General features: G+C 37.0%; 1 protein-coding gene across 8 annotated transcripts in view; it reads right to left on the bottom strand.

The window, feature by feature from the left end:
- Nucleotides 1-444: 444 nt before the first annotated feature.
- Nucleotides 445-13,046, bottom strand: part of KCNIP4 (potassium voltage-gated channel interacting protein 4) — a 1,058,546-nt gene continuing 1,045,944 nt past the window's right edge. For all 8 annotated transcript variants that reach the window (XM_070613073.1, XM_070613079.1, XM_070613077.1 and 5 more), the window contains 4 exons: nucleotides 6,970-7,077; nucleotides 4,400-4,504; nucleotides 3,725-3,787; nucleotides 445-1,938 (listed from right to left, as the gene is read on the bottom strand). In XM_070613073.1, coding sequence (XP_070469174.1) covers nucleotides 1,891-1,938; nucleotides 3,725-3,787; nucleotides 4,400-4,504; nucleotides 6,970-7,077 — 324 coding nt within the window. In that variant the 3' untranslated portion in view covers nucleotides 445-1,890. The remainder of the gene's footprint in view (nucleotides 1,939-3,724; nucleotides 3,788-4,399; nucleotides 4,505-6,969; nucleotides 7,078-13,046) is intronic.

Here is a 13,046-nt window from a genome sequence, read left to right as displayed (position 1 = left end):
CTTTTATACAGGAGCAGCAATATCATATCTCAGAAGCATCAGAGAAAACACCTTCTCTGCTCTATGCCTCAGGTCACCTGGAGTGACCTCTTTGCAATTCTCACTTCAGACACAGCCTCACAGCTGTAATTTAAAAGAATATAAGTAATTTCTGAAGAGTCATAATTGCAGAAATGCTTGTCCTCCCTCAGCTCTTTTGTCCTTTCGTCCTCGTACGCCTGTCTGGTACGCTCTTTCCTCAGATCTCTATCGTGTCACATCCTCAGATCATATTAGCTAAAACATCTGCCTGCCCACTGGTCTGGCTTTACTCTTCTTCATTGCACTTAGCACCACTCAAAAGACGAAGATATCTAAAATCTATAAAGTGCCATAAGAAAAATGCAATATTTTTAATCTAGAAATTACAAAATTTCTTGGAATAAAGACCTATGATATAGACAGTAGAGTTATAAACATTTTATTTGCTTTTATTTTTTTTTTGAAATACAAAATGTGCACATTGAGTTTACACAAACACGCGATGGCATATTTCAGTGTACATGTATTGTACTACTCTTAATTTCTACACTGGTGATAGCAGGGCAGCTTTCAACATCCTATCTCTACACCAGAATAGATACCTGATTTATTGTTGCAAAGACAGTTACAGATTTCCTCCTACTGTAGCCTCTTGGTCTTTGTGATATTTCTGCAGCACAGGGAAGGTGTGTGTATCTTTAGTAATATTGTAACAACTTTAGAATTTTGGCTTAAGATCATTAAAAAGAATCTGAATTATTGGAGTTTTATGATGAGCTAAGTCATAATGCAATCTAGATAAGTTGCTTAGCACTTATATTCATTTTCTACTGAATTTTAGTATTGTAGTTCTTGATATAATGGAATCACTGTTGCTTTCAAAGTGAATTCTGCTTACTCTTCGTCCCCAGTAGGCATTGGGGTAGTCAAGGTTTCTTTGTCCCTGAATGTTGTGTAATACAAAGGTGCCTTGAGGGGGTCAGAGGAAAGGGGATGGAATTGGCCTTTAATGCTGTTAAGAATTACTTGTTATAAAGCATTACCATGTACTGGAGGGCAGATAGCCTGACCCTTTGCATATGCCTATAAGCAGCCTCACTTTGTTTCCCACTGTCTTGGGCTTCCACTTAACGACACAATAGAAAACAGTCAACCTGTAGGATTGAACAAATCCCAAATTATATACATCATGGAGGCCTTGACTGTGATATGTATTATGAAAAATTAAGAAATGCTTATTAAATAAGCTTTATTAGGCATATGCTTATATCTGGTGATAAATTAATTTGTTTCATGTTATAAAAAATGCCTGATAAATGAATGTCTTTAACAGAAGGCAGCAAATCCATAGAAACTGGGGCTATGCGTTTTTTTTTTAATTGTAGTAATCTTGTTTTGTTTACTTAAAGTATGCAAATAGAATTACAGCATACAAACATGAAAATTAATTTCTGGAAATTAAATGCAGATGCCAGTATTTTAGAAAACCATTTAAAATCCTGGGGCTGAATACATACAAATGAGTAGCAAAAAAACACTGGCATTTTAAAATCACTGATAATGTGAAAGCCTCAATAATTCCATGGCTAAAGAATTAATAGAACTATATGCCAGATTCTATTACTTTTGAATATTCACAGGGTATGAAATGATTTAGAACATCCCATGAACTCAGTGGCATTATGAAAAGGATGCAAATTTATAACTGGAAAACTCAAATCTTTTGGGGATTGCTTTATATTAAAACAAAGCTCGTTTGCATAATATGCCTCAGTGTAAAGCTGAGCAATCTATGCTAAAAGTGGTAGCTCCAACTTTAAGTGTGGTAGAATAGTTCACATGTGTTTGATTGAGGACGTATTCCACAAGTTAAATCACATTTTCAAAGAGCTGCATGGAGCGCATTATGTTTTCGTCCTGTAAGGGAGAAACAGTGGGGTTAAATTCGGCAGATTTGCAAGGGGCAGTACCCTATTTTGCCCTTAAGTACTGCCTCCCGTCACCAACTGTCTGTGCCAAAAGCTCAAATACTAAGTGCTTGCAAATGTAAATACCATTCTGTTTTCCACATAGATACCTATGGGAGAGCCCATTTAATGGTTTGTTGACTCTAACAGACTTAAAACACCTCATTTAAATTTTACTTAGTGTTAACAGAGGATATTTCTCAAATCAGAATGCCAGAATGGAAACTACAGAGGGCAGGACAAAGTGAGCAAATGCAAATTCTCTCATTCCAAGTCATCACAAGCCAAATCTCAGAGACTCAGACATGTGGAAGCAAACAGAGTTGGTGTGTGAGCTAAGAGCCAGCTTCATGAGGACTGGAGGTGGGGGCCTGCGAGACAAGTTGGCAGTGATTACGCCTCTCTTTCTGGGTCTGTTAGGGCTAAATCTGTATGGCCTTTAGGAACCTTTCAAAATGAGTGGTCTCTCAATGCCAGAGAAAGAATTGTTTGGGAGAAACCATTGCCCAGTAGCTGTATTCAGTTCAGCATGTTCCTTAAAAACTTAAGAGGACAGACTTTGGGCATTACTGAGGCACTTGGAGATTGTTTGTGAATGGCACTCAGTGAGCTGTTGAGAGTAATGGTAAATGGTAGCCGAACTAATGATGACTGCAATGCCAGAAGCCAAGTAACAACATCACCATTAAGCAGGTTGGTGTCACCAAGTTAATGCTCTCAAAGACCACCACATCAAAATACGAGTTGGGAAACAAGCAGGCATCAGGAAAGGGAAAGTATATCAATTTGAAAATAAAGAGAAATGCTAAAGCACCAGCAAACTTCCTGGTCTCTACAATGATCTGAAAAATTCCTAATTGTGATTCTACCCACACATCATGTCAGCTCATTCTAGGTAGGCTAATACTGGTCTCCCATCAGAAGATGGAGAACCACCCAGATTTCTCCTCTTCGTGACTGAAGATCATCATTGTCATTTCCTTGTCAGTTATGTGAGGAAAATCATCAGTTTAAGGTGAGGAGTTAAATCCAGAGACTGAAACATTATTGGTTCAGCCAAAAAGCCACTTCTTGTCTATACACGTTAAAACGATGTTTCTCTTAGAAATCAGATACAGTCATGTGTCGCTTAACGACGGGGATACTGTTCTGAGAAATGTGTTGTTAAGCAATTTCATAATTTTGCAAAATCATAGAGTGTACTGACACAAACCTAGATGGTATAGCCTACTACACTCCTAAGCTATTTGGCACTAATCTTATGTGACCACCATCATCTATGCGGTCTGTCGTTGACTAAAATGTTGCACAACTGTATAAATTTGTCCAGTGATGCATACTGGGCGGTACCGGAATTCTAAGTCTATGGAGATATGATAGACAATACACATGTTATACGCTAATTCTGGGAAAAGAGCAATTCAAATCTCATGTGTTTTATCCTCCATGATGAATATTCTCCAAAGGATTTAGCGAGCAAAGACTCAGTATGTGTGCAACTTTTGTATCCCCAGGGCTTCCTGCATAGCCTGCCTCAGGATGGGCACTCTATAGGTGTTGATTAATTGAATGTATAAATTGGTGGTTATTTCACAGTGGTGGGCTTATCTCGGCTGTGTAGAAGTGGTAACCTTAGGCATATGATCTGTGTTTTGCTCAATTCATGGTGGCTAACTCAATATTCAGTCTAGCTGCTAAAAAAGCAAAACGGACAGTCCTTTACTACCATTACTTACTTTTTGGCAACTTTCGATGAATTCATCTATGGTAACGACTCCATCTTTATTTTTGTCCATTTTCTGTTCAGAAAGAAAAAACCAAAAAACTTTATTCAGACTTACCCCTTGATACCCTGATCCCTGAACCGAAGGAGCTGAGGCTATTTGTTTTATGGAGAGGAAATGCTTCAGAGCACAAGCTGGTAGTTTCTTAGTGGTAAGAATCATATGGCCGACTGCTATTAGGCTGTTCCCTTTTCAACAGAATGGTGAAGATCTAGAGTCACTCTGCCCCAGCTAAAAGTCTTGCCCCCTAGCCATGGCAGAGTTCAGGCAATTGGCTGAAACTTTCAGAGCCTTGGTTTTTCATCTGTTAAATGGGGCTGGTGAGAATTTTTAACCTCATAGGGTGTTTTGAGAATTGAATGAAAACAAAAAACACACATGAAACATGGCAATTGCTTAGCATTCTATCTAGGAGATAGTGAATGTTCAATAAGTATAGTTATCAGTGTTATAATAAATTCAAAATCAAACTTACTAAATTACTGTGATGGTAAATATCCTATTGTTTTGTCCCTTTTAGTAAAAATTATTTTTCTTTGCATTCTTTTGATTCATCATGATGCTTTGCAAACATCAGGAAATTTACTCTTAGTTTCACTCCTTCTCCGACTTCTGTGGCATTCCTACCTGGAAAAATGTTTCGACATGTTGCCTGGGAGCATCTTCCTTGAGAACAGGATATGTGCATTTACCCATCATATCGTATATTGCTTTCATTATATCAAGCATTTCCTGAAAAGTAAAAGGCACGCACATGAGGCTGCATGCAATGTATGAAGAAACAACTCTGAGAAGCTTTGACAGATTATCCCTACTCAATTTCAAATTTTTCATCTTTCTTTGATTCATTAAATGCCTCGGGTTGTCCCAGAGGAAAAGGCAACAGCTTTATGCCTTAAAAGCAACACAATCAGAATGTAAGTATCAATTCTGCTCTTGGTTTCAAAATGAAGCAATTTCCCACATACCTAATGTGATCTGCAAAGAAATATCCTGGTTTAACGTTTGGACTTCCATATACTTCACATAAATGATCTTTGTTTTATTTAGCTGTTATGTATGTTATATGTTGATTATCAACTTCTATTTATTGAGACTAAAACTTCACATGGGGGCCAGCCCCATGGCTAAGTGGTTAAGTTTGCATGCTCTGCTTCAGAGGCCCAGGGTTCAGCGGTTCGGATCCTGGGCACGGACCTATGCACTGCTCATCAAGCCATGCTGTGGTGGCATCCCACATAGAAGAACTGGAATGACCTACAACTAGGATGTACAACCATGTCCTGGGGACTTTGGGGAGAAAAAAATGCAAAAGAGGAAGATTGGCAACAGATGTTAGTTCAGGGCCAAACTTCCCCACCAAAAAATAAATAAATAAATAAATAAATAAATTAACTCCACATCATTAGAATTGTACTAAAACTAACTGATAAGTCTCAAAGCTTGTTACAATTTTCAGGGACCACCCTGTGGCCAAGTGGGTAAGTTCACATGCTCCACTTCAGTGGCCCAGTGTTTCGGTGGTTCGGATCCTGGGCGCGGACATGGCACTGCTCATTAGGCCGTGTTGAGGCGGCATCCCACGTGCCACAACTAGAAGGACCCACAACTAAAATATACAACTATGTACTCAGGGGATTTGGGGAGAAAAAGCAGAAAAAAAAAAAAAAGATTGCCCACAGTTGTTAGCTCAGGTGTCAATCTTTAAAAAAAGAATAAAAAGGAATTTTCATTGTATTTTTCCTACTGTGGCTTTAACTAAAGAAGTCACATATGTAGATTAGTCGATAAATATTAAGACCCTGGGAAATATTTTGAAATTTTATTAATTTTTTTATTAAAACAAAATCTGGTTTTTGACTTGCCATTTTTACTCTTAGTAAAAATAATATCTAATTATTTAAACATTCAGACTTATTGTTTACATTTGTTTTGTTCATATTGAAGTTTTCACATAAAAATCTGGATTAAGTTGATATTATGATGTAATAGACATTTACTTTTGAGAGTATTCAATTCTGTTATAAATGATAAAGTAGTTTGTAAATCATAGGTGAAACCTCTTAACATGTTTTGAGTATATATAAGTAGCTAGAAGTTTGTTCGACACAGGGAGACTTCATGAGATGTGTTAGGTATAAATAGTAAGAATAGTATGTTTGTGTTAAACATAGAAAGGGACTGAAGAAATCAGAGATATCTAACATTCTGGAGGCACCTGAGTACTAAACGTTCATTGTAAACCAAATATACAAAAGGCACTAACTATCCAGGATATTCTCAATATACGTGAACACTTAACATTCATGAGCTCTTACTTCAGCCACTTATTGGTGAAAAACGTTCTGGCTCTATGTCCTCTGCTCAAGAAACACAAATGAAACCCATGGCCATTCATCAGGTTAATTGTCATGCTATAACTGTGGTCAGGTGCGCTTGTCCCTGTGTCCTCAGTAGAGCAAGTTCACGTCATTGGCCCAAGGTACCTTTTGTTTGAGGGGCCTCTTGCTCTAAACTCAACTCTGAGGAAAGCAAGTGAGGCAGAGAGAAAGACAGGACATCTAGACATTGAGGCACACCCAGGATTCAGGTAATACGGTCCTTCAACCCCACTTGCACCATATCCTAAATTGACTAAATTGCTCCATCCATTTTCCCTTGCTTCTCACTATGTTTTAAATTGATTTAATAAACCGGTTGATATGAGCATCTTAATTTGGTCTGTGAGCCTGTCTTCCTAGAAGTCTATTTGGGGGCCTCAATATTGCATCAGGTCATTTCCCACACAATACAGGTCATTGCATGATCCATATGATTTTAACATTGCATCTGTTTCCATAAAGACCACGTTACACGGTGGGGAAAAAACGTTACATGCCAAATAGTCTAACATGGTTTGGATACATTTTCTTCCTATCTAGTTCCAACCACGGTCTTTATTCCATTTACGGTATTTATTAAAATGACATTAGGAAACAAGGGTTTAATCCTTATGCATTTTATATTCACTTTGCAGATTCACCATAAACTATTCCTATCCATTCTAAATTTTGTGTTGTATTCTCCACCACCACAAAAAATATTTTAGACATCCTGAAAAAGTGATTTTCTAATTAATAATGGCAACTGTTCAACATTTTGAAGTTAAAAAATGAAAAAGGCTCAAAGGAGAGCTGTGTTGGTGAGGCGTTTCTTACTTCTTTAGTGATGTATCCATCTTTATTTATGTCATACAAATTAAATGCCCAGTTGAGTTTTTCTTGTACTGTCCCCCGAAGCAAAATGGAAAGACCTTTGATGAAATCCTGAAAGGAAATAAAAATACAATTTGATGTGAAATTTCTAAAACAATAAACTCTGACAAAATTTCTTTCTCAAAAAAAGGGAAGCAAGGGTTGCAACCCTCTGATTTTGAGGCATGTATTCATGAAGATGATCAATGTGTTCTTGGTCATCTGTTTCTCAGAGTCATGGGTGGGCATAAGCCCCGCCCCCCCCATAGTGTTTTACCATTCGCATCTTCTAATTGGAAACTGTGACTTATATCAACTGTGGAACTGGCAATTGTTTCAGAACAGACCCCAAACAGCAAGATGCATGCTATAAGTAGTAATTGTCTTTCCACAAGTGCACACAGTTCTTTTACTAAAAAGAATCTAATATTATCTTTTAAAATACAAGCACATAACACATTTCTCATGCAAAAGATCTGCTAACAAGAAACGTGGGCTGTCCATAAGATATGGGCCAATTTTAACCTTTATTTAGCCATCAAGTTATAATGTGCATGCGGGCAGGGGTTCGGAGCATGCAGCTGGAAGCCAGACTGCTGAATTCAAATTCTAGTTACGTCACTTGATAGCCTTGTGTCATCAGACAACATCCTTTTGCCTCAATTTTCAAATCTGTAAAATGGAGATTACAGTATCTACTTCTTAAAGTTTTTATGACAATTAAAAGAGTTAAGCTGCTTATTTTAGTGTCTGGCAAGGGCACTGGCTATGTAAGTGTTTGTCAAGTAAATGGAGCCCTCAGCCAATACCATGATTAGGCTGGTTTGATTACATTGCAGACAAACCAGATTAACTTGATCAAATTCATATATATTTGTTGTTCTGTACAGCAGAGTTAACATTACAACGTGGTGAATTTTGAGCTCACACAGAGTCGACAATTCATGGTTAGATAGGAATGAAAGAGCAGAAGGAAAATCCAGAAGTGGCCTTCTGCGTGAATTTGCATTCTCTCTCTACATTTCTACATTCCATCATTTTATAAAGCTATTTTCTTGTCTGAATTTCTAAAAACAAAACAAAACAAAAATTTAAACTTTTTTAGATAGGTATCTTTCATGTAGTTCAAAATTTAAAAATATGTAAGATATTTGGTGAAAAACTCTTCCTCTCATTTTTGGACCTCAACCACCCTATTTCTTTCCCTGTAGACAGCTGACATTAGTAGCTTGTATTTACTTCCAAAGAATTTCTGTGCATATACATGTACAAGGCATATTTATTTCTACATATTCCTCCTCCCTTTACACAAATGATAGTCTGTACTTTTTTCTTTTTCCACTTAGCAATAAATCTTGGAAATAATTCCAATCTTTTTCACTGTTGCATAGTCTGTATGAATGTACCATAGTTTATCTAACCAATCTCCCATCGATGAATAAAGATTTCCAATCTTATTAAAAACAAAGAGTGACCTCATATATACATAATTTATGTTTGAACAAGTATATCTGTAGGATAAGTGCTTAGGAGTGGAATTGCTGGGTCAAAGGATTTGAACATTTGTAAATTTTACAAGTTATTTCCAAATTGTCCCCTCCCAAAATCTATATATAAGAATATTGTAACTTGTCAATATTATATGGTATCAAACTTTTACCTTTTCCAATTTTATAGATAACTATTTCTTTCTCAAATTACTTACATTTGCATTTATTCTCTTATGAATAAATTTGAACAATTTTTTCAAAAGTCTTGGTTTATAGAAATTCTTCACATATTAGTAAAATTAGTCCTTGTCTGGGATATGTCTTCAAGTATTGTTTCCCAGTTTGTCATTTCTTTTGATTTTTCTATGTTGATTTTTGTAAAGTAGGCATCTTTTTATTTTTATATTCTAGAACTTGTCCATCTTTTAATTTATGTCTTTTGGTTTATGTCATACTGAAAAGGGCTTCCCCATTCTGAAGCCATAGAAAGATACTACCAAGTTTGTTTTCTAGAACTTTTAAGGCTTATTTTTTTATATTTAAATCTTTATTCAATTTGGAATTTATCCAATGTTTTTAGATAGTTATCTGGTTTTTCACAATATTATTTATTTTCCACTGATTTGAGATGTAAGATTTATCATATCCTCAATTCCTCTATGTACTTGTTTATATTTCTGGAATTTCTATTTTATTTCATTAATATATCTGTTTATGTACTACTACATTGTTTCAATTATTAAAACATTTTAGTAATTTTAATAGATATTAGGGCTATTTCCTCCTAATCATTCTTCCTTTTCAGCTATTTTCTTTTTATTTTTCCTTGTTTTAATATTCCATATGACCTTTTGAAGAATCTTTGTGTGTGTGTGTATACATATAAACGTGTGGGGTATTTTTAGGGTTCGAGGTAAATCAACAGATCATCTTTGGCAGAACTGACAACAGCACGTTGATGAGTCTTCCTATTCAAGACTATAGGATACCTTTCCCTTGTCCTAGTCATTTTTGTCACTGAGTATAACAAATTACCACAAACTCAGTGGATTAAAATAATACATGTTTATTATCTTACAGTTCTGGAGTCAGAAGTCTGCAGTGGGTTTCACTGGGCTGGAATCAAGATGGAGGCAGAGCTGCATTCCCCTCAAGGGATCTAGAGGGAGAATCTGTTCCCTTGCTTTTTCCAGCTTCTAGAGGCCGCCTACATTACTTGGCTTGCAGCCCTTTCCTCAATCTTCAAAGCACATCACTCTAACCTCTGCTCCTCTTGTCATGTCTCCTCTTTCTTACCGTGATCTTCCTGCCTCCCTCTTACAAGGTCCCGTAGGATTATATTGGGCCCATCCAGATAATCTGGGATGATCTCCTCATCTCAAGATCCTTAGTCACATCTGCAAAGCTCCTTTCAGCATATTCACAATTTCCAGGAATTAGCATGTAGACATTTTTGGCGAGACATTATTCATTATACCAAACTCTGGTATATTTTAGGCCTTTCTGTTTTTTCCAAATTGTTCTTTCACATTTCTTAGTTGTATTTATTTCTAGGTATTTTAATCCTTTTGTTGCTTCTATAAATGAAGGTTTTTCTTCTATTACATATTCTAAATTAGTCTTGCTTATATATTTTAAAGCTATTGTTTTCCATATAATAATTTCGTATGCTGCCAACAGAGTATTCCTACTGTATATGATATTTTTTCAATTGATTCTCCTGGGTTTTTCATGTATGCAATCATATTAGCTGCAAATGGAGTTAATTTTTCCTATTCTTTCTAATTTTTATATTGTTAATTACTTTATTTTTTCTAACTGTATTGAATAATATCTCCAGAACAATACTACATAATGACAATGACAATAGACATCCTCATTTTGTTACTGAATTTAATGAGACTATGTCTAGTTAAATTTCTAAAGAATTATACAATTTACATTTTATTAAAAATTTATCAAGAATGACCATTGACCTTTGGAAAAGCTGATCTTCAAATTCATATGGAATTGCAAGAGGGCCCAAATAGCCAAAACAATACTCAAAAGGAAAAACAAAGTTGAAGGACTCACACTTCACGATTTCAAAACTCACTATAAAGCTAGAGAACAGTGTGTCACTGGCATCAAGATAGACATACAGACAAAAGCAATAAAATTGAGAACCCAGAAATAGACTCAAATACCTATGGCCACTGATTTTCAACAAAGGTACCAAGACCATACAATAGGGAAAGAATAGTCTCTTCAACAAATGGTGCTGTGACAGCTGGATAACCATATCTACTTTACTTCCCATCTTTATTCAGGGTAAAATTTAGAGTGAGAGAAAAAGAGGACTCAAAAGAAGCCCACAAAGAATTCCAGTGTATCGTCGGCAGAGAGAAGAAGAGAAGCTGGCAAAGGATCTTGAAAATAAGTGGCTAAAGAGCTAAGAGAAGTCAGGAGAAGAGAGCATTTCACTAGGAAGGGATTGTTCATCTTGATACAAGATGGTGCTGAGGACTGAAAACTGCTCACTGGATCAGCAACATGGAGGTCACCAGGGACTGAGGAAACTACACAGAAAACCCACCCATCTTGTCTGTAAATGAAGACAGAGGAAGAGACCACAGCTGAAGAGGAATATGGAACTGCAGGAGAGATTTTGAAGATGAGCACTTTGAATACTGAAAGGTAGAACCTAAAAAGAGGAAAATACTAAAGATGTGCATGTGAGAAAGAGGGAGGATAAGAAATAGACTGAGAAGGTGGGAGGGATCCAAATGCAGGTAGGTGATCCGAGCTGTGAAGGGAGGAGGTACATTTCCTCATCTGATACAGAAGAAAGAGGGAGATGTGGTGCAGACACCAATAGCTGGTAAGAGGTGGGAAGATGAGTGAGTCCCCATCTGATAGCTTTAACGGTGTCTGCTTGAGAAGTGAAGGACGTGGCAAAAGGGTGAGAATCAATGGTTTGAGGAGACTGAAGGAGGCAGCCTTACCGCTGTACAATAAGTTCACTTGTGCAAATTATAGGAAGGTGGACCTCCCTCGAAATATTTTCCAGGCATCTTCTGAAAAATTGTTGTAATATATGTATAAACCTGTACTATATAATCTACTATAATTAAGAGGTAAGGACACCCTTTGGAGTTGTGCAGTATGCAACTTGCAAACTATAAGCTTTGGCTTTTTAAGAAGGTATAAAATAGTCACGGCACAGCCTGGGAAGGTAAGCTCATCTGAGAAAGATTGCTGGACAATTGTGTAAGGCCAGATGAGGTTAATATAAACCTTATCTGTTGCTTCAAATCACTAGTAATAGTTATATGCCCTTAGTTGAAAAGGGAGGCTGCATACAAAGTCTTTGTAGACATGCTTGGAGCATTGGTTCTCAAAATTTAACTTGCCGCAGAATCACCTGGAGGGCTTGCTAAAACACAGATTGCTTGACCCACTCCCAGAGTTTCTGATTCATTAGGTCTGGGGTAGGGCCCAAGAACTTACATTTCTAACAAACTCCAAGGAGATGCTGATACTGCTGGTCCAAGGATGACACTTTGAGAACCATTAGCATACAAGAATCATCACTGTTACTGGCCCCAAAGCCAAATAGACAAGAGGAAGAATGAAAGATTTAAAGACAGCAGTTCAAAGTCACTTGTGGACTTTGTTTACCTCCCTTGTAGGCCCCTAATTTCCATTTGGTGCTTCATCTAGTTCTGGGGAAGCACCTTCCATCTCTGGCTCTAGTGATGGTGCCATGACCGGGGAAAGTCAGGAAGCACATTTTATCCTTTTAGTCAAGACAATTGGATCTGTAGTTGACATGTGACTGAACCCCTGCCACATCTATGAGTGATTCTTAGCACTCCTGCTAGGATTGCTACAACAGAGATGCTCTCCCCTCCCTGCTTGACATGATCGGTCAAGCCTGGAGACCTGGAGCTGACGCATCTTCTTGCGAGCACAAGGGAGCCCACCCTTAAGTTGTAGCTACCCCTACATCTGGACTTGTTGCTCCTGTGAACGAATAAAGTCAGCACCGTATTTTGTTAGTGTATGATTTTTGTATTGTTTGTGAAGCAAGATATCCTGATTCACAAGCTGACACCTAATTCACATCTTCCTCCTAAATACCATCTATCCTGAAACCACTTACATTCAAAGATAGCTATGGAGCTTGAGCACCCCTCTTTCTTCTAATATACCATCTTGCAGGATGATATCAATAAACAGTTATTTCAAAACAAGAATGATTCCTTATTTTGCGCAAAAGAAAAATGAGAAACTCAATGTGGCTTATACAGTTTTTACTCCATGCTTTTCTGAATGGTAACTGAAATCTGTCAAGCAGGAAGTTGCAAGCCTTAAAAAAAAAAAAAATATCAGAAGTACTTTGCACAATCACCATACTTTTATCTGTCAAAGAAGGTTGCATCGGTTCCTTAATGTATAAAAATGATAAGGGGGATCGGCACTGAACTCTGGTTTCCATTCTCTTGTGATCAAGGAAAAAGGCATAAAGATTTGACTTTATAATGACCCAGTCTTGTTCAGTAGTGAGCT

This window comes from Equus przewalskii, chromosome 3 (assembly GCF_037783145.1).
Source record: "Equus przewalskii isolate Varuska chromosome 3, EquPr2, whole genome shotgun sequence".
NCBI lineage: Eukaryota > Metazoa > Chordata > Mammalia > Perissodactyla > Equidae > Equus > Equus przewalskii.
The sequence above is the reverse complement of the archived record's forward strand: the minus strand, read 5'-3'. Positions and strand labels throughout refer to the sequence as shown.